The sequence below is a fragment of the Sminthopsis crassicaudata genome, chromosome 4, assembly GCF_048593235.1.
Source record: "Sminthopsis crassicaudata isolate SCR6 chromosome 4, ASM4859323v1, whole genome shotgun sequence".
NCBI classification, from domain to species: domain Eukaryota; kingdom Metazoa; phylum Chordata; class Mammalia; order Dasyuromorphia; family Dasyuridae; genus Sminthopsis; species Sminthopsis crassicaudata.
The window spans coordinates 5,332,579-5,356,489 of record NC_133620.1 but is presented as its reverse complement, the minus strand read 5'-3'; the positions used below and the strand labels follow the sequence as shown (position 1 = coordinate 5,356,489).

Here is a 23,911-nt window from a genome sequence, read left to right as displayed (position 1 = left end):
ACCCATCTGGGTGAGAAGTGTAAGAAAGCTCCTGCCCACTGACCTTTCTTAAAAGGAAGCACCTTCTGCCTTCCTTTGGGGGAATGTAGCTTGAGGCCTCCACTCAGGACTTGCTGACTCCTGCCCGCTGCCTCAGCTGTGGGTGGGAAGGTTTCCACCCGATGGGCCCCCCCGCCCCCGCCAAGGAAGTGCTAACACCGCTCGGGGGGCTACGGGTGGGCTCCTCCCGCGGAGCCTCTTTGGGCTTCTCTCTCTGTCCCTGGCTGGAAGGGCTTGGACCAGGGGGTCCAGCTGGCGAAGGCCCGATTTCAGTGACGCATTTTCCCATTCAGCTCCCAGAAAGCAGAGTTCCTTCCTGGTTCCCGTTTCTGCCGGGATTGCTTTCCCTAACTGAGGGTGCCCCGTTTCTCCCAAGTAAAATGTTTGCTAACCTGTTTCAGGCCGCTCACGGTTTGCACTCAGTTTTTCTCCCTTGTTACCAGTGCGCTTTGGTGAGATGTCTCCCTTTGTCTCTGTAGTTATCAGAGACTGTTACAGACGATTGCCGTACTCGAGGCTCAACGTACTCAAGCAGTCCAAGACCTCGAAAGTTTAGGCAGACACCAGAGAGAAGCACTGAGGGATCCCATTGGATTTGTGGAAAAACTCCAGAAGAAGGTACCGAGTGGATGTTTTTAACGCTTTCTTGGGCTCTGTTATCTGCTGTGTTCTGGTTTGTGGGGGTCGTGTACGTTGGGACCAGCTTTCTCTCCTCGTCCTTTCCCTGCCCCTGGGCCACGGGGCCTTTGTCCATCTGACTGCCCCTTGCTGAGGCCAGAGAAGAAGGCTCCTGGCGCTCACCATCTCCCCCGGCTGGCGGGGAAGGGCCTTTTCGAAGGCTGCTTAAGGGTTCAGACTGGGGTCCGATCATTTTGCAAGAGAATTTCCTATGAATAAAAACGGGCGCCCTGTTAAAGTCCTTGCGGCATTTATGCAAGAAATGAAAATGAGTTAATCTCCACATCCCTTTTTTGAAAAAAGGGAAAGCCTGGTAGCGTGGCCGGATTGCATTTTGGCCTTGGGGGAGACTCCAGAGTCAAGGGTGTGACTCCGGGTGAGCCCTTCTCCCGCTTGCCTCAGTTTCCTCAGTTGTCACACGGAGATCACGATAGCTGCCTAGGGCTTAGTACAGCGCCTGGGACTCGGCAGCTGCTGGATAAATGCTGGCTACGCTTAGTTGTTCTTTTTTATTCTAATCTTATTCTGTGGGGGGCTCCGAGTGTCGGGAGGGCAGCTGCCAGAACCCTTCTGACTTTGTTTTTCCCTCGTCAGAGGGCCCTAACCTCTGCGCCTCTACGCACGTGCCCCCTGGGGTTGTTGGCGAAGGGAGGAGATCCCCGGACGTGATCTCGGAGGCAGACGCGGTGCTTGGTTCTGGCGGGCTCCCGGTGTTCACGTGCTGCTCAGTTGCATGTAACGTGGAGAGTAGCGCTTGGCGTCTCTGGGCTAGGGACCGGGGGGCTCTCTCTCGGGGTATTGGGGCACCAAAGGCAGGAGTTGTCGGGGGGCTGGACGGCTTCAGGCTCTTCCCCTGCGTGGTGGAGCCCTCGGCTTGAGCGAGATGAGCTTCTCGGTGACCGCTTCCTACCTTCCTTCCTTCTAAACTGTGGATTGTGAGATGGCTGGGTTTTGGTGTTTCCATGCACAAATTGGGGTGTCCAGAGATGACGGAACATGTTTGCGGAGGGGCTTGGAGTCGGAGGGCCCCCCCTTCCGAGTTCAAATCAGGCGTCAGCTGCTTTCTGGTTGTGTGAACCTGTTTGCCTCAGTTTCCTTATCTGTAAAATAGGCTTTAAAAGGAAAAGGCAAACTTGTCTGGAATCCTTGCAAAGAAAATCCTAAGTGGAGTTGGGGAGAGTCAGGTAGGACTATTCAACCACAAGCAGAATTTCTGTTTTAAGCCAAAGCCCTCAATTGGTCCTCGCAGGCCTGGCCTCTCTGAGCCTCTCTGAGGCTTCCTTGCTCCTGATCCATGGCCTGCTTAGCATGAGGGGGAAGCCCTCCCGTGCTGGGAGAGGGGGCGTTGGAGCGCATGGCCTCGGCTCTCTGCTTGGTGGCTTTGGGAGCTGGTGGTAGGTAGCAGGGCGGGTGGGAAGGAGGCCCCCGGGCTCTGCAGCAGGCTTCCCGCCCTGGCTCTGGCTCAGCATGTTCGTGATGCACACAGATGGAGTGGGAGAAGGGGAGGTGCAGAGGACTGGGGGGGCGACCCTCCCCGTCCCATTGGGACGTCAATGCCTCGGGGTGAGGGATGCCCTTCGGTAAATGCCTTCTTCTATTTTTAATAAATCGTTGAGTTCCTAATGCTTCCTTTCCACGCCTGGTCAGGCCCTCGTCTGCTTTACGGAGCCTTCTTCGCGGCTGCCGTAGGGGACCCCTTTGGGTCTCTTCCCTTCCCCTCTGGGGGCCCTCTCCCTCTCATTGGCGGCGTCGACGGCCTGGCGTCCGGCGGCGGTGGATTGTGCGTGCTGACGGTGCTGCCGACCTGGGCGTAAATATTTTTCCCTTAAACTTTTTCTCCTTTTGTTTTTCTGTTTTCCAGACTGATATAGGGCTTCCGTTTCCACAGAGGGTCGTCCAGTTACCAGAGATCGTGTGGGACCAGTACACTAACAGCCTTGGAAACTTTGAACGGGAATTTAAAAACCGCAAACGCAACACGAGGAGGGTGAAGCTGGTTTTTGATAAAGGTACGTTGCGCTCGGGGTCCGTGCCGTCGGAGCGGAGCGCCTCCTGAAACGCTGCCGACTAATCCCGTCTTGTGTCCTCTGTAGTCGGCTTACCTGCCAGATCCAGAAGCCCCTTAGATGCCAGGAAGGACGGGGACGCCTTTTCCTATTCTGTGCTGCCTTTAAGCGATGGCCCAGAGGGTTCCAGCAGCCGGCCCCAGGTAAGGAGAGGGCAGGATGTCTGCCCCCGCACGGAGGCCTTTCCTTTTCACAGTGATGGCGGCTCCTCTAGCCGGGAGACGTGCGTCTTTGCGAGCCCTCTGCCGGGCACCCTTCGCCTCCTGCTCCTTGACGCCCTCCGTCTCCCGCCTCGCCGCCTTTTAACGAAGCCCCGTTCTGTGCTTCCTTTGGGTGGGCACGGGAGCCGAGGCCTAAAGGTCTCTGGCCTGAGGACCTTGCCCACCGGCCTGAGCCCTTCCACCCCCTTTCCCTCCGAGCAGATGATAAGAGGCCGTCTGTGCGACGAGACCAAACCAGAGACCTTCAATCAGCTCTGGACCGTGGAGGAGCAGGTAACGGGGCGCCCCCCAGGACGCACCAGGGACAGCAGGGAGCGCCCGCCCTTGGTCTCACGGCCACGCCTGTGTTTTCTTTAGAAAAAACTGGAGCAGCTCCTCCTGAAGTACCCTCCCGAGGAGGTCGAGTCTCGGCGCTGGCAGAAGATCGCCGATGAGCTGGGCAACAGGACCGCCAAGCAGGTGATGGGCGCAGCAGGGCGGCAGCGCTGGGTGTGGGTCACCTGGCCATGGGGCTGCTCGGTGCTTGGGGGCTGCAAGCACACGTGCCCTCTAGTGCCCACCGTCCATCCTGGGCCCTCCTTGGGCCTGGCTCCACGCCCGGGAGTCATCCCCATTGGCCCACATCTCCCTGCATCACAGGGGCCGCTTCACATCCTGTTCCCAAACACCCTCGCACAGCTCCGCCATGCTGGCAGTATATACTGTGTTGGGTGGCAGAGCGGAGCCCAGCTGACGAGCCCCGTCTCCATGAGGGGCACTGAAAGTCAGGCTGTTGGGTCGGACCATGCAAGGGGCCGCCCAGCCCCGCGAGCCAGTGGACTCCAGCGGCGGAGGGAGCCCTTCCGGGTCACAGCGCGGCTCTCCTAGGCGGTGGCGGCGGTCCTTCCCCAGCACCGCCCCTCTCTGGACGCCACGTCCCTCTTTTAAAGCCCTCTTCCGTGTCCCTCAGGTCGCCAGCCGCGTGCAGAAGTATTTCATAAAGCTGACGAAGGCCGGCATCCCGGTACCGGGCAGGACGCCCAACTTGTACATGTACTCCAAGAAGGTGAGGAAGGCCCCGGGGCCCCCGCCAGCAAGGGAGCCGCCTCTTTGGGGTGTCCTGCTGGGCTCTTAGCCTTCGTGAGGGTCTCCTGACTTGTCCCCCACAGGCTGGGCCATGCTTGGGTAGGACAATGTGAAGCAGTCTCTGGGCTGGGGGCTGCCCCTTTCCCCCTTTTGGGCATGCCCCTGCTGCCCTCTGCTCTCTTCTCTGGAGCCGCCTCCTGGGACCCTGGCGCTGCTACCCCCAATCCCAGCCCAGGCTGGCGGCTGGAGGAGGGTGACCCTCCGGGGGCAGCTAGCCACCCGGACTGGAGCAGATGCACGCTCTGCTCCGATTCCCAGCCCCCTTCACGCCCCCAGAGAAGGGGGGCCCTGCTCCAGCGCATGTTTCTGTCTGTGTCACCTGTTCCGCTGTCCCCGGGAGTGCCTTCACCTGGTTCTGGCAGGGCACGGCCTCCCGCCTCTGCTCTCTCATGGCCCCTGGCACTGGGTGAAAGAGTTATTTTGGGGGGTGGGGTAGAGAAAGGAGATACTTTGTGGTGGCAGGTCCCCTGGCTGATGGTATTCACTGCGCGCATGCGCTCCCTCTGTCTCCCCACGAGCCTGTGAAGGGCAGAACTTCAGTGGGAGACGCCCGAAGGGGTGTTAGGGCCACAGCTGTCTCCCCCCGCCAGATCGGCGAAGAAGCCCTGCAGGTTGCCCGGCTGGCGAGCCAAGCGTCCTCTGTCCTTCGAGGTCTCATGACTCGGGAACCGGCAACTCTTTGGTGGTCTGTGCCCGGCCGAGGTCAGGGGCCTCTGGGAGCCAGCCTGGCAGAGCCCGAGCTTTCTGAGGCACTGGCTTCCGGTTTCTTGTGTTCTCTGTGTCTGCTCTCCTGCATCACTCTTGAGGTGCAGGGCTTGGTCCAAACCACTTTGTGGGCCGCCCCCCGTCCCTCCCCATTCTTGGCCACCCCAAAAGAGCTCCCCATGTTTTTGTTTGTTTGCTCGGATCCCTCCCTTGATCTCTTCTTCCTCCAGTTCCCCGCCTCCTCTTGCCCTGTCTAGTGCGCTTCTCTACCCAGCAGTTCGTGCCCACGGGTGCGTGTATGTGTGTGCTCCCTTCCGTGTGTGTGTGTGTGTGTGTGTATGTGCTCCCTTCCATGTTTGTGTGTGTGTGTGTATGTGCTCCCTTCCATGTTTGTGTGTGTGTGTGTGTGCGCTCCCTTCCGTGTGTGTGTGTGTGTGTGCGCTCCCTTCCGTGTGTGTGTGTGTGTGTGTGCTCCCTTCCGTGTGTGTGTGTCTGCATGTGCACTTTGGAGTGATGCAGGCGAGAGTGAAGTTGCCCTCGAGTTAATTTTCCCTCGCATCCTCCCGGCCCCTCCGCCCCTCTCTGTCCAGCTTTCTCCCAAGATCTCCAGAAGGTCCCCTTCCCCCCCCCATCCTGGGCTGGACCTGTTTCCCCCGTGACTCCTGGCGATGACGGGGTCCCGGGGGCACAGGGACCGTCCTGCCGTGTCGGGACAAAAGCCATTTTCGCAGCTTTTCTTTATCTCTCGGCTTCTGTGTTTGGACTTGCCGGCTTCTCTCCAGTTCTCCTTGGACTTTTCAGCAGGGAAGCTCTCGCTGGCACTCCGCCTTGCCGGGCAGCTCTTTCCCGACTGGAAAGCCACGTCCTTAGCCGTGTCCTTTGCTTCCTCACAGCATGGACTGCTGAGTCCTGTGGGACCTTTTCTGTGGTTCCTGGGTTCTTGACTCCTTTGATTCCTTGTAGTATTTTTCCTTTGCCCCGAGCACTCTGGATTTCGGTTGTGATGTTCCTGGGAAGTTCCCCGCCGTGGGGACTTCCCAGTTCTCCTTGGCCCTTCATTTCTGAGCGGTGTGGCGTTCAGACGGCCCGGCGGCCTCGACTTTTTTCTCCTCACTGTTTCGTAGGTCTGTTGTTTTTATTATGGCACAGCTTATGTACGTGTTGTTCCTTTTTTTTATCCTTTTGACCGTTTCGGGCTCTTCCCCGTGAAGCCCTTGGCTCCTGTTTGGCCGTAGATGCTTTTCCTAGGAAAGCTCTCAATCGAGTTGGATCAAAGCATATTATTTCTGCCTTTTTTCTTTCTGTCTTGGAGAGGAAGAGTAAGGAAAGGAGTGAAAAAAATTGGTCTTCCAAGCTTTACAAAAATGAATGCTGGGAAAACAAAATGTTATTGAAAGAAGAAAAAGGAGGTGGGCTTAAGCCAGGCTGCGGGGAAATGGCGAGCCTCAAACCCACTGGGGAGTTGGGGAGCGGTAGAATGGGTGGACGAGAACAGTTTGTCCCATTGGCCGTGGTGGCGGCTGAGGTGCTCGGAGCCCACTCAGACATCAGAGGTGCGTCCCCCGTGATGTCACCGGTCCTCTGAGAAGCTTCGTACGCTGTGACTGACGGCCGGGCCCACGTCGGTCCTGCTATCTGTTCTTTGATGGCTTCAGATGTCCGAATCTTGGGAGCGGGGGGGCGGTTAACCTTCCTGTCAGTCCACGCCTGTTCCTTGCAGCTTTGTCTTTTCTATTCTCACAACAGCTAGGCCCGGGGTTTGTATGTTCTGTCCGTCGTACCCCGGGAGATCTTTGGGGTGCTGCTTAGTTCTGTGAGGGAAGGCCGAGGGGGGGCCCGTGGTTCCGGTCAGGTAGGCAGGCCCAGGGCGAGCTCAGCGATAGCCCCCTTTGGGAAAGTGAGCCCCAGCCCTCTGCATGACCTCGGTGACTGGACAGGGGTTTCTGACCCGTCTTTTGCCTGCCTTCCCTGAAGCAGTCTTCAACGAGCCGACGGCAGCACCCCCTCAACAAGCATCTCTTCAAGCCCTCCACCTTCATGACCTCCCACGAGCCTCCGGTGTACATGGATGAGGACGACGACAGGTCCGCCTTCCATGGCCACATGGACCCCGTGGCCGACGAGACTTCGGTAAGTCCTCCCAGCCCCTCAGGGCCCTTCCTTCTCCCTTTGGGCAGGACCACTGGGCCTTTCTTGCTTGTAGCATTGGTGAGAAGGCGAGCCTCCTTCCATTCCCTCGTGATGGAGGCAAATAGCTGTGACCCTTGGGAGGCAGGGAAGGAGGAGAGAGGGAGAAACACTTCCCACGGGCCCCAATGACTCCATTGGCTCCCTGCCAAGACCTGACCGGTCCCGCTGATGGGCAGTGCCATCCACCATGCCCTCCTCCATTCCAGGGTGCTTGCATGAGAGGGCATGCGAGGAGCCCTGGGCTGGTCTCTGGGATTGGAGCCTTGTTTTAGGTGGGTGGGACCATAGCCCTTGCTTGGGGGGACTTAGTTGTGCTGTTGGGGCTCTGCCTCTTGTCTGAGAAGAGGATGCGGGCTGCCCCCCCATAAGGTTGACGCTCCCCTTTTCTTCAGCGCTTTGTGGGCACAGGGCACGAGGGACTGGGCTGGCACGTCTTCCCTGGGTGTGTCCCTTTTGGGAGCATTTACATTTCTTTATAAGTGTGGCCTCCTGTCTGAAGGTGGGCGAGTGGGGAAAGCCTCCACGTGCTCCCAGCGCCCAAGGTCCCTCATTCCTTGGCCTCTATGCTAGAACCTTAGAGGGCCTTCGGTCTGTGGGACGCTTCCTCGGCCACCTTCCCTCCCCCCGCCCTGTTGTCTGGGGCTCTCCCGGGGCGCCCCGCCCCGCCCCGAGCCTTGTGCTCGGCTCCCCCACAAGCTGCCCGTCCAGCGGGCCGGACTCGGGGAAGGCACCAACAGGGGCATCTGGGCTGCTCCCCTCAGGACGAAGAGAGCATTCCTGTCCCGTGCCGGGAGCTACCCGAGTACAAGGAGCTGCTGGAGCTGAAGAAGCTCAAGAAGAGGAAGCTGCAGCAGATGCAGGCCGAGAGTGGCTTTGTGCAGCACGCCGGCTTCAAGGTAGGGACGCGGCGGGCCCCGACTCCAAATGCCCCCTCTACCCCCGGCTCCCGCCAGGAGAGGGTCTCCTGACCTTGCTGCTCTGACCTCCTCACAGTGCGACAACTGCGGCATGGAGCCCATCCAAGGCATTCGGTGGCACTGCCAGGATTGCCCCCCGGAAATGTCCCTGGACTTCTGTGACGCTTGCTCAGACTGGTGAGTGCCTCTTCCCCCGATCCCCCTGTCCCCCGGCTGGGCCCGCCAGCGTCTGGCCGTGGAGTGCCAGCCAGTGGTTGGGCTCTCTCTGAGCGAAATAGCTTTCTTAGGGTTATTTTGAGGGGCAGCCGGGGTGAATTCAGATGCCGCCTCAGACACTCATCAGCTTCGTGAACTCAGTTTACTCATCTGTTAAATGGGGATCGGAATGGCATTGTTGCGAGCATCCAATGAGATTATGTTTGCAAAGACACTTAGCACAGTGCCTGGCACACAGCCGGTGCTTCCTAAATGCTCATCTTTTTCCATTATAAAAATAGCAGCCACATTTCCGATGTGCTTTAAGGCTTGCAAAGCACTTGACGCGTGCTTTCACTACATTTAGATGACGCAGAAAAGTTCTCCCCCTCCAGAGAAAAAATGGAGCCGTTTTGAGCGCTGGTCGAGCGAGACAGACTTTTTCCTGCCGCATTTATTGAGTTAGTTAGTTGGTTTAAAGGCCTGGCTGATATTAGTTCAAATATGTTTTGCACGACCCCACGTGTGCAATTGGGCCCAGTTGCTCGGAGAGCGGTGGAAGGGAGAGAACTTGTGTCTCCCAGTTAGTTTGTTTTTAGAGAGCGCTGTGCTTTCCTCTCTTTCTTTCCTGCGCTTTTTCCCTCCACTTCTGGTTTTTCTTTCCCAACGTGACTCTCATGGAAATAGGTTCAAAATGAACGCACACGTAGCAGATTGCTTGCTAGTATGGGGAGGGGGCAGAGGTGAGGGAGGGAAAGGGAAAACAATCTTGCAACTCCAGATCTTACAAAAATGGATGTTAAAAAGCATCTTTACGTGCAATTGGGAAAATAATATGCTATTAAAATAAAATAAAAATGACTTTTAAAAAATTCTAAAAACATTTAAAGATTAACCATTTAGGGTCTGCTTCTGGCATGTTACTTCTAGAAGAAACGGCGGTTAGATTGGAAAGGGCTAAAGTGTCGGGGGCAGGGGGGCGTCTGGGACGTGTCCGTGAGACCGCCGGGTCCTCCGCCGGGTCCTTGGCCGGGTGTGGTGACCCCCGGGTCTTGTGTGCGTGTTTTCCAGCCTTCATGAGACAGACTTCCACAAGGAGGACCACCAGCTGGAGCCCATTTACCGGGCAGAGACTTTCTTAGACAGAGACTACTGCGTGTCCCAGGGCACCAGCTACAGTTACCTGGACCCAAACTACTTTCCAGCCAACAGATGACATGGGAGAGACCCCGGGCCACGCTGCTCTTCCACACCTCTCCACGGGACCGGTGTCGTCTCGGCTTTCCCCGAAAGGACGCTCTGCGATGACCGCTCCCGAGGGGTCTTGCCACCTGTTGGGCGGGGTCCTCGGCGGCCCACCCGCCCACCAAGCGTACGCGTCGCCCTGGGGGGGGTCTTCTCCGGGGGGCGAGCCCCCATCAGGGAGAGCCCATCCCAAAGGCTTCAGACAGCTAGGTCTCGACGACAGTGTCGAGAAGACAGAGTATTTATAGGAAGACCGTTTTTAGGCTGCAGTTTTGTCGTGAGGACAGAGTTTTAACCGATGACGGTGTTTGCTTCTAGGATCCTTCTCGCCACGTGTCCCTCCCCATCCAGTCGGCGCTGCTTCCGTAATCACAGTGACTGGCCCTTTGAACTGTCCCCCGCCCCCCACAGTGAAGCACTACCAGAGGCCCCGCGCGTCGCCTCTGTGACCGGCTTGCCGTCGCGGTGTACGAGTGTGATCCGGTCGTCCCTCAGATCTATTTTTTAAATGTCATGTTCTATAAGATTGATCATGTGATGTGTACAAACTATGGTGAAAGTGCCAGTGGTAGTAACTGTGTCCAGTCTCTAATACTCCACATTAACTCCTCGAAAGTGCACAGCCTCTGCCTCGGCTCGGCGTCGTCCGTGCGACTCGGCAAAGAAAACTGCCTGAAAGCGAATCATCTGTATGGTAATAACCTCCCTCTTTTGTAGTCTGCCCCAGATCCATGAAAGATTGTATTTTTATTACTATTTAAACAAGTGATTCCACCTCGTCTGCGCAGGGAGCGCCGGCTCACCTGCACCCTTTTATATTGCCAGATTTTGTTGTGCGTCATTTAAGACATTTTGTATGTTTCTTCTTATCTGTGTATACCGTCTGTTCTTAAATAATGGTCATTTGTCAAGAGAACTGTGAGAAATAAACTATGTGGATACTGTCTGTTTATAGTAGAAATGGCTGTGGCGACTTCCTTCCGTGCGCGTCGGCGGCGTTCCTACGGCAGTGGGATGGGCCGGCTCCTGGTGCCCTTCGAAACTGGCTCGAGCCAGTCTGCCCAGAGAACGGCTTTCTTGGCGACGCAAAGAAAAAGCGAGATTTGGCGCTGCTGGATTTCTGAAGTCACGTTAAGATCAGGCCGAGCCGTTTTAGGCAGCTCGGATTTGAGAACATTTCTCATAGATACTGAATATGTAACTAGGTTCTCGTATTTGCTTGAAGTCCTATCCCACGCAGAAGGGAGTGAAGAGTCTAAAATCGATCGCCTAAAATACACGGTCAGAGCTGCTTTCTGCTCTGAAGATTCACCCCGGATTCCACTTCCAGTCGTAGACGCACCACCGTGAGAGCGCTCCGATAGCTAGCCCCTTTGACGATATTTGGAATAAAAGTGTTTTCGGTCAGTATTATTGACAGAAACGAGAAGGGGTCCAGAATTTTCTCCATCACCCAATGTGCTTCTCAGCATTTGTTCCTAGGTGGGTAGAAAAGTACGCACTCGCAGCGTGGCAGGAAGCAGTGATGCCCAAGGATGTCCCAGCCTCGTGGTGTTTAGTTGTTGGGGAGCGAAAGTAATGGGGAACGCGGGTCAGGTGCACACGGCTATAATTTGGGGTCCGTCGGCCGGCCGTATCGCTCTCCCTTTGGGGTGGGGAGTTATTCACGGCCGTCCAGCGTGCAAAGGGTGGATGTGAAAAGACCCGCTTTGAGAAGCAGCAGATACTCTGGCGTTGAGACCCCCCGAGAGGCCATGGAATCGGCTTCTGACTGGGGTTCGCTGCTTGGAACGGGGCCAGCTTGTGTGGAGGGGGTTGCCAAGGAAAGAAGGTGGGGCCAAGTCAGCTAAAGGGCTGACTTTCCGGCAGGGAATTCTGTTCATTTGTCTGGTTCCCTGCTTTTAAAGTGGGAGCCACATCCTGGCCCAGCAGCAGTTGTCCCAACACCTTTGAGCCTTGGCTGCCTTGTATGTCAGCCGAGGGAGATGAGCTGGAAAACTTGCAAGGGGTCTCCTGGTTCTGATGACGCAGGATTGGGGCTGAAGGAGGAGTGAGAAGAGAGAAATGGAGAGATCGAGAGAGGGACATGGAGAGATCGAGGGAGGGAGACGGAGAGATCGAGGGGGGGACACGGAGAGATCGAGGGGGGGACACGGAGAGATCGAGGGGGGGACACGGAGAGATCGAGGGAGGGACACGGAGAGATTGAGGGGGAGACACGGAGAGATCGAGGGAGGGACACGGAGAGATCGAGGGAGGGAGACGGAGAGATCGAGGGAGGGAGACGGAGAGATCGAGGGGCGGACACGGAGAGATCGAGGGAGGGACACGGAGAGATCGAGGGGGGGACACGGAGAGATCGAGGGAGGGACACGGAGAGATCGAGGGAGGGACACGGAGAGATCGAGGGAGGGACACGGAGAGATCGAGGGAGGGACACGGAGAGATCGAGGGAGGGAGACGGAGAGATCGAGGGAGGGAGACGGAGAGATCGAGGGGGAGACACGGAGAGATCGAGGGGGGGAGACGGAGAGATCGAGGGGGGGACAAGGAGAGATCGAGGGAGGGACACGGAGAGATCGAGGGAGGGACACGGAGAGATCGAGGGAGGGACACGGAGAGATCGAGGGAGGGAGACGGAGAGATCGAGGGAGGGAGACACGGAGAGATCGAGGGAGGGACAGGGAGAGATCGAGGGAGGGACACGGAGAGATCGAGGGAGGGAGACGGAGAGATCGAGGGAGGGAGACGGAGAGATCGAGGGAGGGACACGAGAGATCGAGGGAGGGACACGGAGAGATCGAGGGAGGGACACGGAGAGATCGAGGGAGGGACACGGAGAGATCGAGGGAGGGACACGGAGAGATCGAGGGAGGGAGACGGAGAGATCGAGGGAGGGAGACACGGAGAGATCGAGGGAGGGAGACGGAGAGATCGAGGGAGGGAGACGGAGAGATCGAGGGAGGGAGACGGAGAGATCGAGGGAGGGAGACGGAGAGATCGAGGGAGGGAGACGGAGAGATCGAGGGAGGGACACGGAGAGATCGAGGGAGGGACACGGAGAGATCGAGGGGGGGACACGGAGAGATCGAGGGAGGGACACGAGAGATCGAGGGGGGGACACGGAGAGATCGAGGGAGGGAGACGGAGAGATCGAGGGAGGGAGACACGGAGAGATCGAGGGAGGGACACGGAGAGATCGAGGGAGGGAGACGGAGAGATCGAGGGAGGGAGACACGGAGAGATCGAGGGAGGGAGACGGAGAGATCGAGGGAGGGAGACGGAGAGATCGAGGGAGGGAGACGGAGAGATCGAGGGAGGGAGACGGAGAGATCGAGGGAGGGAGACGGAGAGATCGAGGGAGGGACACGGAGAGATCGAGGGAGGGACACGGAGAGATCGAGGGAGGGACACGGAGAGATCGAGGGAGGGACACGAGAGATCGAGGGGGGGACACGGAGAGATCGAGGGGGGGACAGGGAGAGATCGAGGGAGGGACACGGAGAGATCGAGGGGGGGACACGGAGAGATCGAGGGGGGGACACGGAGAGATCGAGGGGGGGACACGGAGAGATGGAGGGGGGGACACGGAGAGATCGAGGGAGGGACACGGAGAGATCGAGGGAGGGACACGGAGAGATCGAGGGAGGGACACGGAGAGATCGAGGGAGGGACACGGAGAGATCGAGGGAGGGACACGGAGAGATCGAGGGAGGGACACGAGAGATCGAGGGAGGGACACGGAGAGATCGAGGGAGGGACACGGAGAGATCGAGGGAGGGACACGAGAGATGGAGGGAGGGAGGTGGAGAGATCGAGGGAGGGAGACACGGAGAGATGGAGGGAGGGACACGAGAGATGGAGGGAGGGACACGAGAGATGGAGGGAGGGACACGAGAGATGGAGGGAGGGACACGAGAGATGGAGGGGGGGACACGAGAGATGGAGGGAGGGACACGGAGAGATGGAGGGAGGGACACGAGAGATGGAGGGAGGGACACGAGAGATGGAGGGAGGGACACGAGAGATGGAGGGGGGGACACGGAGAGATGGAGGGGGGGACACGGAGAGATCGAGGGGGGGACACGGAGAGATCGAGGGAGGGACACGGAGAGATCGAGGGGGGGACACGGAGAGATGGAGGGGGGGACAAGGAGAGATCGAGGGAGGGACACGGAGAGATCGAGGGAGGGAGACGGAGAGATCGAGGGAGGGACACGGAGAGATCGAGGGAGGGACACGGAGAGATGGAGGGGGGGACAAGGAGAGATCGAGGGAGGGACACGGAGAGATCGAGGGAGGGACACGGAGAGATCGAGGGAGGGACACGGAGAGATCGAGGGAGGGAGACGGAGAGATGGAGGGGGGGACAAGGAGAGATCGAGGGGGGGACACGGAGAGATGGAGGGGGGGACAAGGAGAGATCGAGGGAGGGACACGGAGAGATCGAGGGAGGGAGACGGAGAGATCGAGGGAGGGACACGGAGAGATCGAGGGGGGGACACGGAGAGATGGAGGGGGGGACAAGGAGAGATCGAGGGAGGGAGACGGAGAGATCGAGGGAGGGAGACGGAGAGATGGAGGGAGGGACACGGAGAGATGGAGGGAGGGACACGGAGAGATCGAGGGGGGGACACGGAGAGATGGAGGGGGGGACACGGAGAGATGGAGGGAGGGACACGGAGAGATCGAGGGAGGGAGACGGAGAGATCGAGGGAGGGAGACGGAGAGATCGAGGGAGGGAGACGGAGAGATCGAGGGAGGGACACGGAGAGATGGAGGGAGGGAGACGGAGAGATCGAGGGAGGGAGACGGAGAGATGGAGGGAGGGACACGGAGAGATCGAGGGAGGGACACGGAGAGATCGAGGGAGGGACACGGAGAGATCGAGGGAGGGACACGGAGAGATCGAGGGAGGGACACGGAGAGATGGAGGGAGGGACACGGAGAGATGGAGGGAGGGACACGAGAGATCGAGGGAGGGACACGGAGAGATGGAGGGAGGGACACGGAGAGATGGAGGGAGGGACACGGAGAGATGGAGGGAGGGACACGAGAGATCGAGGGAGGGACACGGAGAGATGGAGGGAGGGACACGGAGAGATGGAGGGGGAGGGGGGACCAGAACTTGGTCCTGAATGTGAAAAGAAGGCCCATGAGCACGATTGTAAAGGAGCCTCTCTGCTGACGTGGGAGTCGGGCAAGAATCGTTTTTCCGCGTCTGGCCGCCTTCTTGGGAACAATTCCTCTGTGCTAAAAGCCCCGCGCTTGGCAAGGACGTTTCCCTTCCTTGGACTGGTAGTTAGTGGAACCCAGGCTCTTCTCCAGGCTTGCTGCTCCCCCGTGGAGGGAAGGGCTTGTATGGTTACAGGAGAAGGCGGGGCTCGGCCACAGGCCTACGAGTGAGTGGACATGGGGAGAGTGGATGGCCCCCGGTGGGTGGACGATCGGGAACGCTCCGGTGACTCGGCTTCTTCTTGAGCTCGTCGCGACCCCTCGGGTGAGGAATGAAGCGATTCTCTGTCCGTCCCGTTCCTTGCATAGAGAAGGTAACTCCAATGCTGGCTAGCACCCCCCTCCTCAGCCTATCCCTCTCTCTCGAGGGCGTCCGAGCCCTTCCGCGCCTGTCGGCCGCCCCTCACTTGGGCCGTCCTTGCCTGCCCTGTGTTGTTGTTTTTTAAGAATAGCTTTTTTATTTTTCAAAATACCTGCACTCACCCTTGCTCCAGTTTTCTCCTTCCCTTCCCCCCTGGTCAGCAAGGAATCTAGTGTAGGTTAAACATGGGCAATTCCTCTAAACGTATTTCTACACTTAGTGAGCTGCACACGGGAAATCGGGTCAGAAAGGGAAAAGTGCCGTGTTGGGGGCCCCACTCGGCTCCCACAGTCCTCTCTGGGGGCAGACGGCTCTCCGTCACAAGATCATTGGAACTGGCCTGAATCGCCTCCTTGCTGAAAAGAGCCCGGCCGTCAGAAGGCACCTCTTGCAGTTGCTGTTGCCGTACGATGATCTCCCGTCCTGCTCTTTTCGCTCGGCACCAGCTCCGGTGAGTCTCCGGGCCTGACGTTATCCTGCTGGTCGTTTCTCACAGAACGCTAATATTCCGTAACGTGCATATTCCACAATTTGTTCGGCCGTTCTCCGCGTGAAGGCAGTTTCCACTACGAAAGGGCTGCCACGAACGTTTGTGCACACGTGCTTCCCTTTCCCTCCTCGAGGCTCTCTTTGGGGCACAAGCTGGATCAGAGGGCGTGCCCAGGGGAGCCGAGCTGCTCTCCAGAGTGGCCGGATCCAGTCACGACTCCCCCGGCAGGCGTCAGTGTCCCAGTTTGCCCAGTCCCCTCCAGTGTGGGTCATTTCCTGGCATCTTAGCCGGGCTGCCAGGTGTGTAGCGTGTCTCGGCTGTCTCTGGTCATAGTGACTTGGAGCACCTTTTCATGGGACTAGAAATTGGCCCGATCTTTGGCCCCGGCCTTGGTGGCGCTCATGCTTCCAGAGAGGTTTTAGCTGCTAGCCCGCCCAGGGGAGCCTAAAGCTGCACACGGGTCGGTCAGCCACCTTTCCGAGTCCTTTGAGACAAGGACCTGCTGGACAACGCGCTCGGCCACGGGCTGAACAGACCAAACTTCGCTGTCCTCAGCTCCGGACCCTGTGCTTGGTGGAGCTGGGATTCGAATTCAGAGCCTGGGACTTTCCCAGTGAACCATAGTCATCAGTCCAGGGCTTTTTCGTACTAAACTGCTGTGGGAACAAAGCTCCATGGGAGACTTCTGTGGGAGGATGGGCTGCAGCTGCTTGAGTGTTTGGGGAGTCAAACGTGGGTCCCCTCCGGGGTGGGGTCTCTCCCCAATGAGCCCAGCTTACTGTGGCGTGAGCATGGTCGTGGAATGTTCCGGCTCGGCCCTGAGGGAAATAAAATCTGGGAAGAGCGGTGCTGACTGAGGCAGGGAGCAGGCCAGGGATAGCTTGGGACGGGAAGGCCGTCATCAGAGCCGAGCGGGCAGTGGGGTCCTCTCCGGGGTCTTCGTGAGACTCTGGGCCCCGGGCCACAGCTGCCTCAGGTCATAGGTTATGGTTCAGCCCCTCCCCCTGCCAACACCATTCTCCAGGGCTGAAGGCACCCCAGGGGCCTGGGCTGAAGCCCCCAGGGCAGGGAACCGAGTTGGAGGGAAGTTTGGAGCCCTGGGCCTTGCTCAACCTCTCCCAGGTAGCCCGGGGCTGTCCGGGCCTCTCTTGGAGGCTTCTCCCTCCTCCCACCCTCCCTCAGAGTTCCCGCCTGGGCCCGCGGTGATGTCCAAGAAGTGCCAACTCTCAGGCCGTGTGCCATTTAACTTTATTGGGCAGTCATGTGTCATTACAAGAAAAGCGACTTTAGAAATGCAGATCTGCCCCAGAAATGGAGGAAGCGAGCAGAGAGAGCGCATGCAATGGGGGCTCCGGCCCGCAGGGACCGACGGGAGAAGTGGCGGCCACGGACACTGGACAGAGGACAGAGGCGGGGTCTTCCTGGGGGGCGTGCAGGGGGGCCCCAAGAGCCACACCCACCCCAGCACCTCCTGTGGGGAGGCTCCTTTCTCCTAGGGGGCACGGGAGAGGCTGAGCGGGCACAGGCGGGAGGAGTGATGGAAGGCCGGCCACTTGGCGCCTCCGTGGGGCCGTGCCCTCGAGGGCCACAGACTCGGGCCTTCCGAAGCTCTGTGGGCCGGGCTTTCCAAGGCAGGCACTGAGTGCCTGACTTGGTGCCGTTGGGGAGGAAGGAAATCCTCGTGTTCCCGAGTCTGGGGCGGATGTATTTCCAGCGAGACGCCGGGCCGTGACCTCATCAACTCCTCCTCGGTGAGGGCCGGCACCTTCTCGGACCGTCTCCCGGCCCGCAGCTGCCTCTGGCCGCCAGCAGCTTTTCCCGTTCTCCTGGTGACGCGGCGTCTGGGTCTCGTCCGTCTGCTGGACGGCTCCGCGTTTGGGAGAAGAGGGAGAGGGGAGGGGAACGTGAAGGCACTGAATGACAGGAAAGATTACTGAGTGGGGTCCTCCACAGCCTGCAGTGACACTCGGGATCACGACGAAGGGGGGAGCCTCTTGGAGCACGGCCCCACGCGCCGGGCGAACCCCTCTGCCCGCCTGGGCCCTGGAAACTCGCGGAGAAAGGAGAGAGGGGTGGTCAGTGGGGGGACGAGAGAGGAGACTGGCCAGGGCCGGTACGGCCGACGCCGACCCGGCTCCCCTCGGCTTGTGGGACGTGAGAGGCTGAGCTTTGTACACGGGCCGGGCTCTGGGCCGGACCCGGAGCCTGGAGCTGCGCTTGCGCGTCCATCCCTCGCGGCCTTCAGAAGACGGAGTCGACGGCCGAACAGATGTGCAGAAACACTTCCTCGGGACTCCCCTCCGCATTGATCTGCCATGTGGGGAAAAACAGACCAGGTCGGGTTGTTAAAGCCAGTGATTTCCCGCTTCTAAAGGACCATGGCAGCTCCTACCCTGCCCCAGACAAACCTGGGAACTCGAGGACATGAAACCTTGCCGACAGTGGGCTGGGAGAAAGGGGGTCGATGGGAGGGTCCCTGGCCAGGAGACCCCTCAGAAACGCCCGGTACCCCACATGCCCCCCATCTGACCTTGGGCCTGAATTCCCTTACAGTGACAACATCCTGGGTCTGACTTGGACTCTTGGAATGGAGGAAGGGGCCATGTCCAGGCTGCTCGGTGGCCCAGTGCACGGAGCCGGGTTTGTTTTTCCCGTCTGACAAATGGGGATGAGAATCTCGTCCCCCTCTCGTTTCTGAGGCTCAAACCACGGTGTGAAGTCCTGGTTGAACCTTACCGTGCGAGGGAAACGCCCGCCACTAGCTAGCGGGTTCACCCGGAGGATCATTGCCTTGTTCCAAAATTTGGTGGCAGAAGTGACCTGTCCCACGGGGTGTGAGGGGGGTGGGGAGAAATCCCTCCCCTGCTCGCCTGTAAAGTGGGGAGCCCTCCCATGCTTGTTGTGGGGATCGGGTGAAATCTTTGTGAAGCACCTCATAAAGCTCATCAAGGGCTACATCAGCTCTCTGATGCTGTGGCCCCATGATAGGGGTTTAGGGGAAAACACCGGGAGTGAGTCCCACCGACTCATTCCAGCCGCCTCTCCTCGAACTTCCAGACGGTCAGAGAACCCCAAGGCTCTGCCGGAGCCTGGAGCAGAGCGCTGACACGTTGGGGCTTACCCAGAGGCCCTGGCGCAGAAAGCCGTTGTCTGCCTAGAATTCTGTGTTTCTAACAGTGGGACCATCACCACGCCCCCTCGGATGTCCGAGCCGAAGCGCCCCTTTTTATCACCCCTTCCTGGCTATTTCCCCTGTTCTTTTGGATTAGAAGTTCTCCCCAGTCTCCTGTGAGTCCGATGCCCAAAGAAAATATCTGCCCCTGTAAAGGAGCACTTGGACACCGATCCGATTGGCCCCGCCGGGCCGGGAAGGAGCGGGGATCGCTCCCCTCAGAGGCTCTGCAGAACCTGGCCCGAGTTCCTGTTGGCCAGATAGGACTTTGGGTCGGTTCCTGAACAAGTCCTTCATCTTCCACTTGGATCGATAGGCTGGATTCCTAGAGCATATTTCAGTGTTCTAGAAGTAACTAGAAGGAGATTCCTCGTGTAGCTCCTGAGCCCCCCCATTGGTGCGCCCCTTGATTATCACCAATTAATTAACATTTAGAAAGCACCCAAAGTAAGGGTGGCCCCTCCCCTCGCATTCACTGCTTTCTGTCTCATCTGGTACCCCGCTGATACTGGGACCTCCGAGTTATTTTTCTACAAGCAGGGGTTGCTTATTTGTCTGATTTTTGGAAACGGAATGTCCAAGGTCTAACTGAAAGCCCTTTGGAGAATTATCTCTTGGGGCATTGTGTTTGGGATGTCTCAGGTCAATACAAAAAGTATGGGTAAAAAATATATTAAGATTGATCTTTGGACTGGAGTAAGGAGCCTGGGTTTGGATCCCGACTCTGCTACTTTTGGCTTCCCCTCTGTGGGTCAGCTTCCTTGTCTACAGAGTGGGGCAGTGGGAGCAGCTCCTCCGTCCCCGACGTTTTCTCATTTTAGGAGGCGAGGGTCGCTGGGCTCCGAGCCTCGGAGGGCTCTCCCGGGCTCCCACCTGCCGGGTTTCCTGCACTACATATCCTAGTACTTTTTCGTCCTGGGTAGACAAGATAGATTTTCTGAATAATGGTTATACGGAGAACCAGCGCATTTTGGTCTGGAAAGCAATCCCAGTGTCTAACCCACCCTGAAAACAGATTTCCCCCATCGCCTCTATTTAGACATACTATCTCCCAAGACTTGTAATAATTTTGTTAAATTAGTAAATAAATCTTAGATAATTAAAACTAAATTTTAAAAGTAAGTTACTCTAAAAATCATTAACTAGTTATTTCCCCCCTCCTTTTTACTGGGGCAAAGCCTGCCATTTGAGTCTTCTTTTGTAGACCAGCCTCCTCAGGCCCTCAGCCTTCTCCACCTTGCTTGTCCCTTGCTTCCGCTCCCGGGCCGAGCCGGCACTTTAAATGGAGCCCTCCGGGCGGAACACAGGGCGGCTGCCTTCCCTCCCCCTCTCAGGTGTGTTGGCGGCCATATTTTTGTTCTCTCTTGCGGGGCCAGGTTTTGGGATCCGGGTATAAGACAATCGCATGGCAAAGTGCGTGAGTGCTGGACCTGGCGCCCCAAAGGGGAGTCCTTCAAGGGCCCTCACTTAGGTCCCAGATAGACCGTCTCCAGCAGACTTGTTCAAATTCAGCCCCACGTACTGGGGCCGATCCTGGCCAGATCACTTAACCTCTGCCTCCGTTTCCTCATCTGTCAAATGGGTATCGTAGCAGCGTGTACCGGGGAGGATATTGGGAGGATGAGTTAATGTTTCCGAGGTCCTTTGTCAAGGGTAAAGTGCTGGGTCACTTAAATGCCGAGCCATCGAGCCCATGGGTCCAGAGTTCCGAGGGCTTCTCCCCATCCTGCTATTCCCGTGCAAATCTGGGAAGCTTCTCTGGACTGATTCCGCTTTCGGGCCGCTCAGGGCCAAAGGCCAAGCCTAGGGTGAGACTAGATGCCTTCCAGAGGGGCTGAGCCATGGGGGGGAGGGGGAGGAAGAACACTGGACTCGTGTTTGAGTCCTGCAACCCAGCACTTCCTGAGGTCCCCAGTGAGGGTCTCAGCTGGCGGTTCTGGGGGAGCGCCAGCTCTCTGCATTACCGCAGTCCGTCACTTAGAGTCCAAACGAGCCACGAAACAATCCGTTAAGCCTGGACTTTGGGATTTACTGATGAGGAAACTGAGGCTGGATGCCGTGTCCTGCTAGGAAGCGGCCAAGGTAAGATGGGAACCCAGACCCCGAGTCCCTCCCGCCCCGTCTGGCCCCGGACTGCGACACGCTCCTGCGTGGCGGCGCGGCCCAGGAACTCACCTTGTGTAATTGCGCCTTTTCGTAGAGGGCCATCAGGGCGGCGGAGGCCTGGTAGTAGGTCCGGATGCGGAGGGCGACGGCCTCGGGGCCGGCCTCGGGGCTCCGCTGCAGCAGGCGCCGGGTCATCGTGTCCGCCGAGCACTCCAGGCAGATCACCAGGTGGGGCTCTCCAATCTGGGGACACAGGGGGGCTCTCAGCTTCCCGCTGGGGAGCCCCGGCGCCTTGGCCTGGGAGAATATTCTACAGCCTCTGGGGGGAGCTCCCAGGCCTCTGCAAGAGCCCGGGCCCCCAGGGTGAAGAAGGACCTCAGAATTTAGGGGGGCAGATTGGACTTGGCCTTTGAACCCAGGTCCAAGTCCAAGGACAGAAAGGAGGCACGGTGAGGGAGCTCCTGGTGAGCGTGGGGCAGATACCTCCTTCCATCCGCCCCCTCCTCCCCAGGCCCCCTCCTCCCCACTGCCTCTGAGCAGTCCTCGGCCTGTTTCTTGTAATTGGCCGCCACGTGTGGACTGGGAGGATTCTGGGAAATAGGCCTTCGGGTCACACTGGCCGCAGGGTCGGAGCTTGGTCTTGGGCTTAGCCTGGGGAGACCTTGTCCAGGGACAGCTAGGGGTGGAAAATACCGAGAAGGTGCCTCCCCCTCGGCCCCTATCGGGCCCACCGGGTCAACGGAACCACCTTCTGGGGAGGAGAGAGTGTTTCCCCGCTTCAGACCACTGGCAGCTGAGGTAGGGGAGGCACCTGCACCAGATAGCCCCCAAGACCGCTGGTGCTCCAAGCGGGGGTCCCAGAGCTCTCTGGGGGGCCAGGAAGAGCTCCCTCCGGGCCTTGCGGTTTTTTGTTTTCCTGGTAGTCTGCGATTTAGAGCTAGAGTGAGGGCTCCATTGTATTCCAGCCTGGTGAGAACGGTCTGTGTTCAGTCCCTCACCCAGGAAGCATCTATTAAGCACCTGCTGTGTTCCAGGCCCTGTATTATGCAGCTGGGTGACGGGAAGACAAAAGCGAGTCCCTCTCCTGCCTCCCCTCTCCAGGGCTGGCCGGCAGTTAGAAAGATCGTTTCTCTGATGGAAAGTGTCCAGAGGGGGCAGCCAGGAGGGGAAACACGTTAGGATTTCGGGGGAGGCTGAGCCCGGATTAGAGCAGACTCTGACCCTGAGGAGCGTCCAAAGCCCATCAGCCCCGAGCCTTGTTAGTCTTGCTAGTCCTTAGGAAGGGCTGTGTTAGATACTGTGGAGAAGAGAGACCACTGGAGAGAAGGAGCTAAGGGGCAGGGCTACAAAACGTACTGGTCTCTACAGCCGGCTGTGAAAGTGGGAGGAGTCCTGCAGAAGGCGGGACCTTCACCAGGCTGTACCGTCCAATCATCTGGAAATCCCAAACTCAGTTCCTTCCTAAGGGGACTTAGTCTGACCACAAGAGCCAGCAAAACTTTTGCATCTTTTGAGGGTATGAAATAAATGCTGTCTTCCACCGGGCATGAAGCACTTGGATAGAGCATGTTAGCTGAATACTCTAAGTTTGAGTATGTTTCAGTGTAATTTTCTTTTATGAAATTTTCTATTGTGTCTATGATTTGCTCTTTGATTCTTCAGGATCTCCGATTACATTATTTTTTCAGAGCGCCTTTAAAGAAAATGATTTTTGTCACACTGTGATCAACAAAGGATGTGGTTAGTATTCTACTTTTCTGCATTGACTTAGAAAGTTTTGTGCCCCAATCCGTAAGCAAGTTTTTAGACCGGTGCCATGCACACTTGAGAATACGTGCACTCCGCTCTATTCCCATTCAGTATTTACCAGATATCTGTTATCTCTACTCTTTCTGGAATTCTGTTCAGGGCCTTTTTGGCTTGTTTGCTTGTTTTTTCTTGGGTTTGTCTAGATCGGACAGGTCTACACAGAGGCCTCCACTTGATCATTTCACTATTTCTCCCTGCAGTTTGATGGACTCTACCTCTAAGGATTTAGAATATATTTATAATCATTCACTGATACTGGCTCATCATTAATGAATCCTTCAAGCATAACATTATTTCCTGGTTCACCCGCAAATAAGTAAGAACGGATATTGCAACCTTGTCTGAAATCATGACGATACCCTTGCTTTTGGAGTTCACGTGAAGCGTCATGGCCCGCACCGCAGCTCCTGAATCCTGGGCCCAGAGCACAGTGGGGGCCCTGGGGCTCCAATCTGCTCTGCGGTGGGAGCTGAGTCCTCTGACCTACACGGCCTAGTCATACATTCAAGGCCACAGCTTTCCTAGAACTTGGGGCAGGGGCAGACCAGACTCAGCCCCCAGGAAGGGTCTCGGGACCTCGGCCTCCAGAAGGAGGAGAACCGGGCAGAAGTCCCCTTCCCGGATTCTTTCTGGGCCACTCCATCCTTCAGGAGTTAGTAGAAAATGAAAACTGTGAATCACGGGACCTCACCCTGCGCTTAAACTCTTCCCCCTGCTTCACTTCCTGGGGGTAGCCTTGGATCAAGAAACCCTTCGTGTCTCCTCCAAGATGGGCAGCCATGGCTTCCTTCAGGAGTTCCAGGATGGTGTCCTGTGGGAAAGAGAAGACCTTGAAAATGCAGGAAAATGCAGAGGAGGTGACAATACCAGAAGTTCTTGCTTCTGGGGTGTGGGGAGGAGCCAGGGAACGTCCCAAGGGACTCTAGACCCTTCATAACCAACAGCAGGTGGAACAACTTCTATTTTCCCTGAAGGCAGTAGGGAGCCATCTCAGAATTGGGAACGGGGGTGTGCAATGGGCATTTTCTGGGAGTTTTATTGGTCCCGTAGATCAAGGAGGAGACCAGACCTGGGAAAGGGTTGGTTCCCTGCCAGTCAGGAGGGAAGGCAGGGCTCCCCTTGGAGAGCCGCCTTAGGCCGGAGCTTCTTGGTAAGGCTGCCCTCCCCCTCCTGGCAGGCAGGGAAGTCCAAATTGGGGGTGGGGGCTTTGTGGAAGCCACTCCCAAGATGGAAAGTCGGAATTCTTTCATCTGGGCCGTGCTATTGCACGAGTGCCTTTGCTCCCCCAGGGGTGACCGCCCCCGTCCTCCCTCCCCCTTCCTCCCAGGGTATATCCGCTGGCCAGGAGCACCCCCGT

The 23,911-nt window shown here is 57.8% G+C and overlaps 2 protein-coding genes across 6 annotated transcripts in view; one reads left to right on the top strand and one right to left on the bottom strand.

The window, feature by feature from the left end:
- The window catches only part of ZZZ3 (zinc finger ZZ-type containing 3), a 64,835-nt gene extending 54,499 nt beyond the window's left edge, over positions 1-10,336 (top strand). For 4 of the 5 annotated variants that reach the window (XM_074265600.1, XM_074265598.1, XM_074265599.1 and 1 more), the window contains exons 4-13: positions 519-657; positions 2,579-2,726; positions 2,811-2,926; positions 3,206-3,277; positions 3,362-3,463; positions 3,954-4,049; positions 6,809-6,964; positions 7,786-7,920; positions 8,018-8,118; positions 9,208-10,336. In XM_074265600.1, the coding sequence (XP_074121701.1) occupies positions 519-657; positions 2,579-2,726; positions 2,811-2,926; positions 3,206-3,277; positions 3,362-3,463; positions 3,954-4,049; positions 6,809-6,964; positions 7,786-7,920; positions 8,018-8,118; positions 9,208-9,352 (1,210 nt within the window). In that variant the 3' untranslated portion in view covers positions 9,353-10,336. The remainder of the gene's footprint in view (positions 1-518; positions 658-2,578; positions 2,727-2,810; positions 2,927-3,205; positions 3,278-3,361; positions 3,464-3,953; positions 4,050-6,808; positions 6,965-7,785; positions 7,921-8,017; positions 8,119-9,207) is intronic. The other variant, XM_074265602.1, reaches the window with a different exon arrangement.
- Positions 10,337-16,698: 6,362 nt separating this feature from the next.
- AK5 (adenylate kinase 5) overlaps positions 16,699-23,911 on the bottom strand; it is a 146,032-nt gene continuing 138,819 nt past the window's right edge. The window contains 3 exon segments of the mRNA XM_074265597.1: positions 16,699-17,777; positions 20,815-20,988; positions 23,246-23,365. Coding sequence (XP_074121698.1) covers positions 17,709-17,777; positions 20,815-20,988; positions 23,246-23,365 — 363 coding nt within the window. The 3' untranslated portion in view covers positions 16,699-17,708.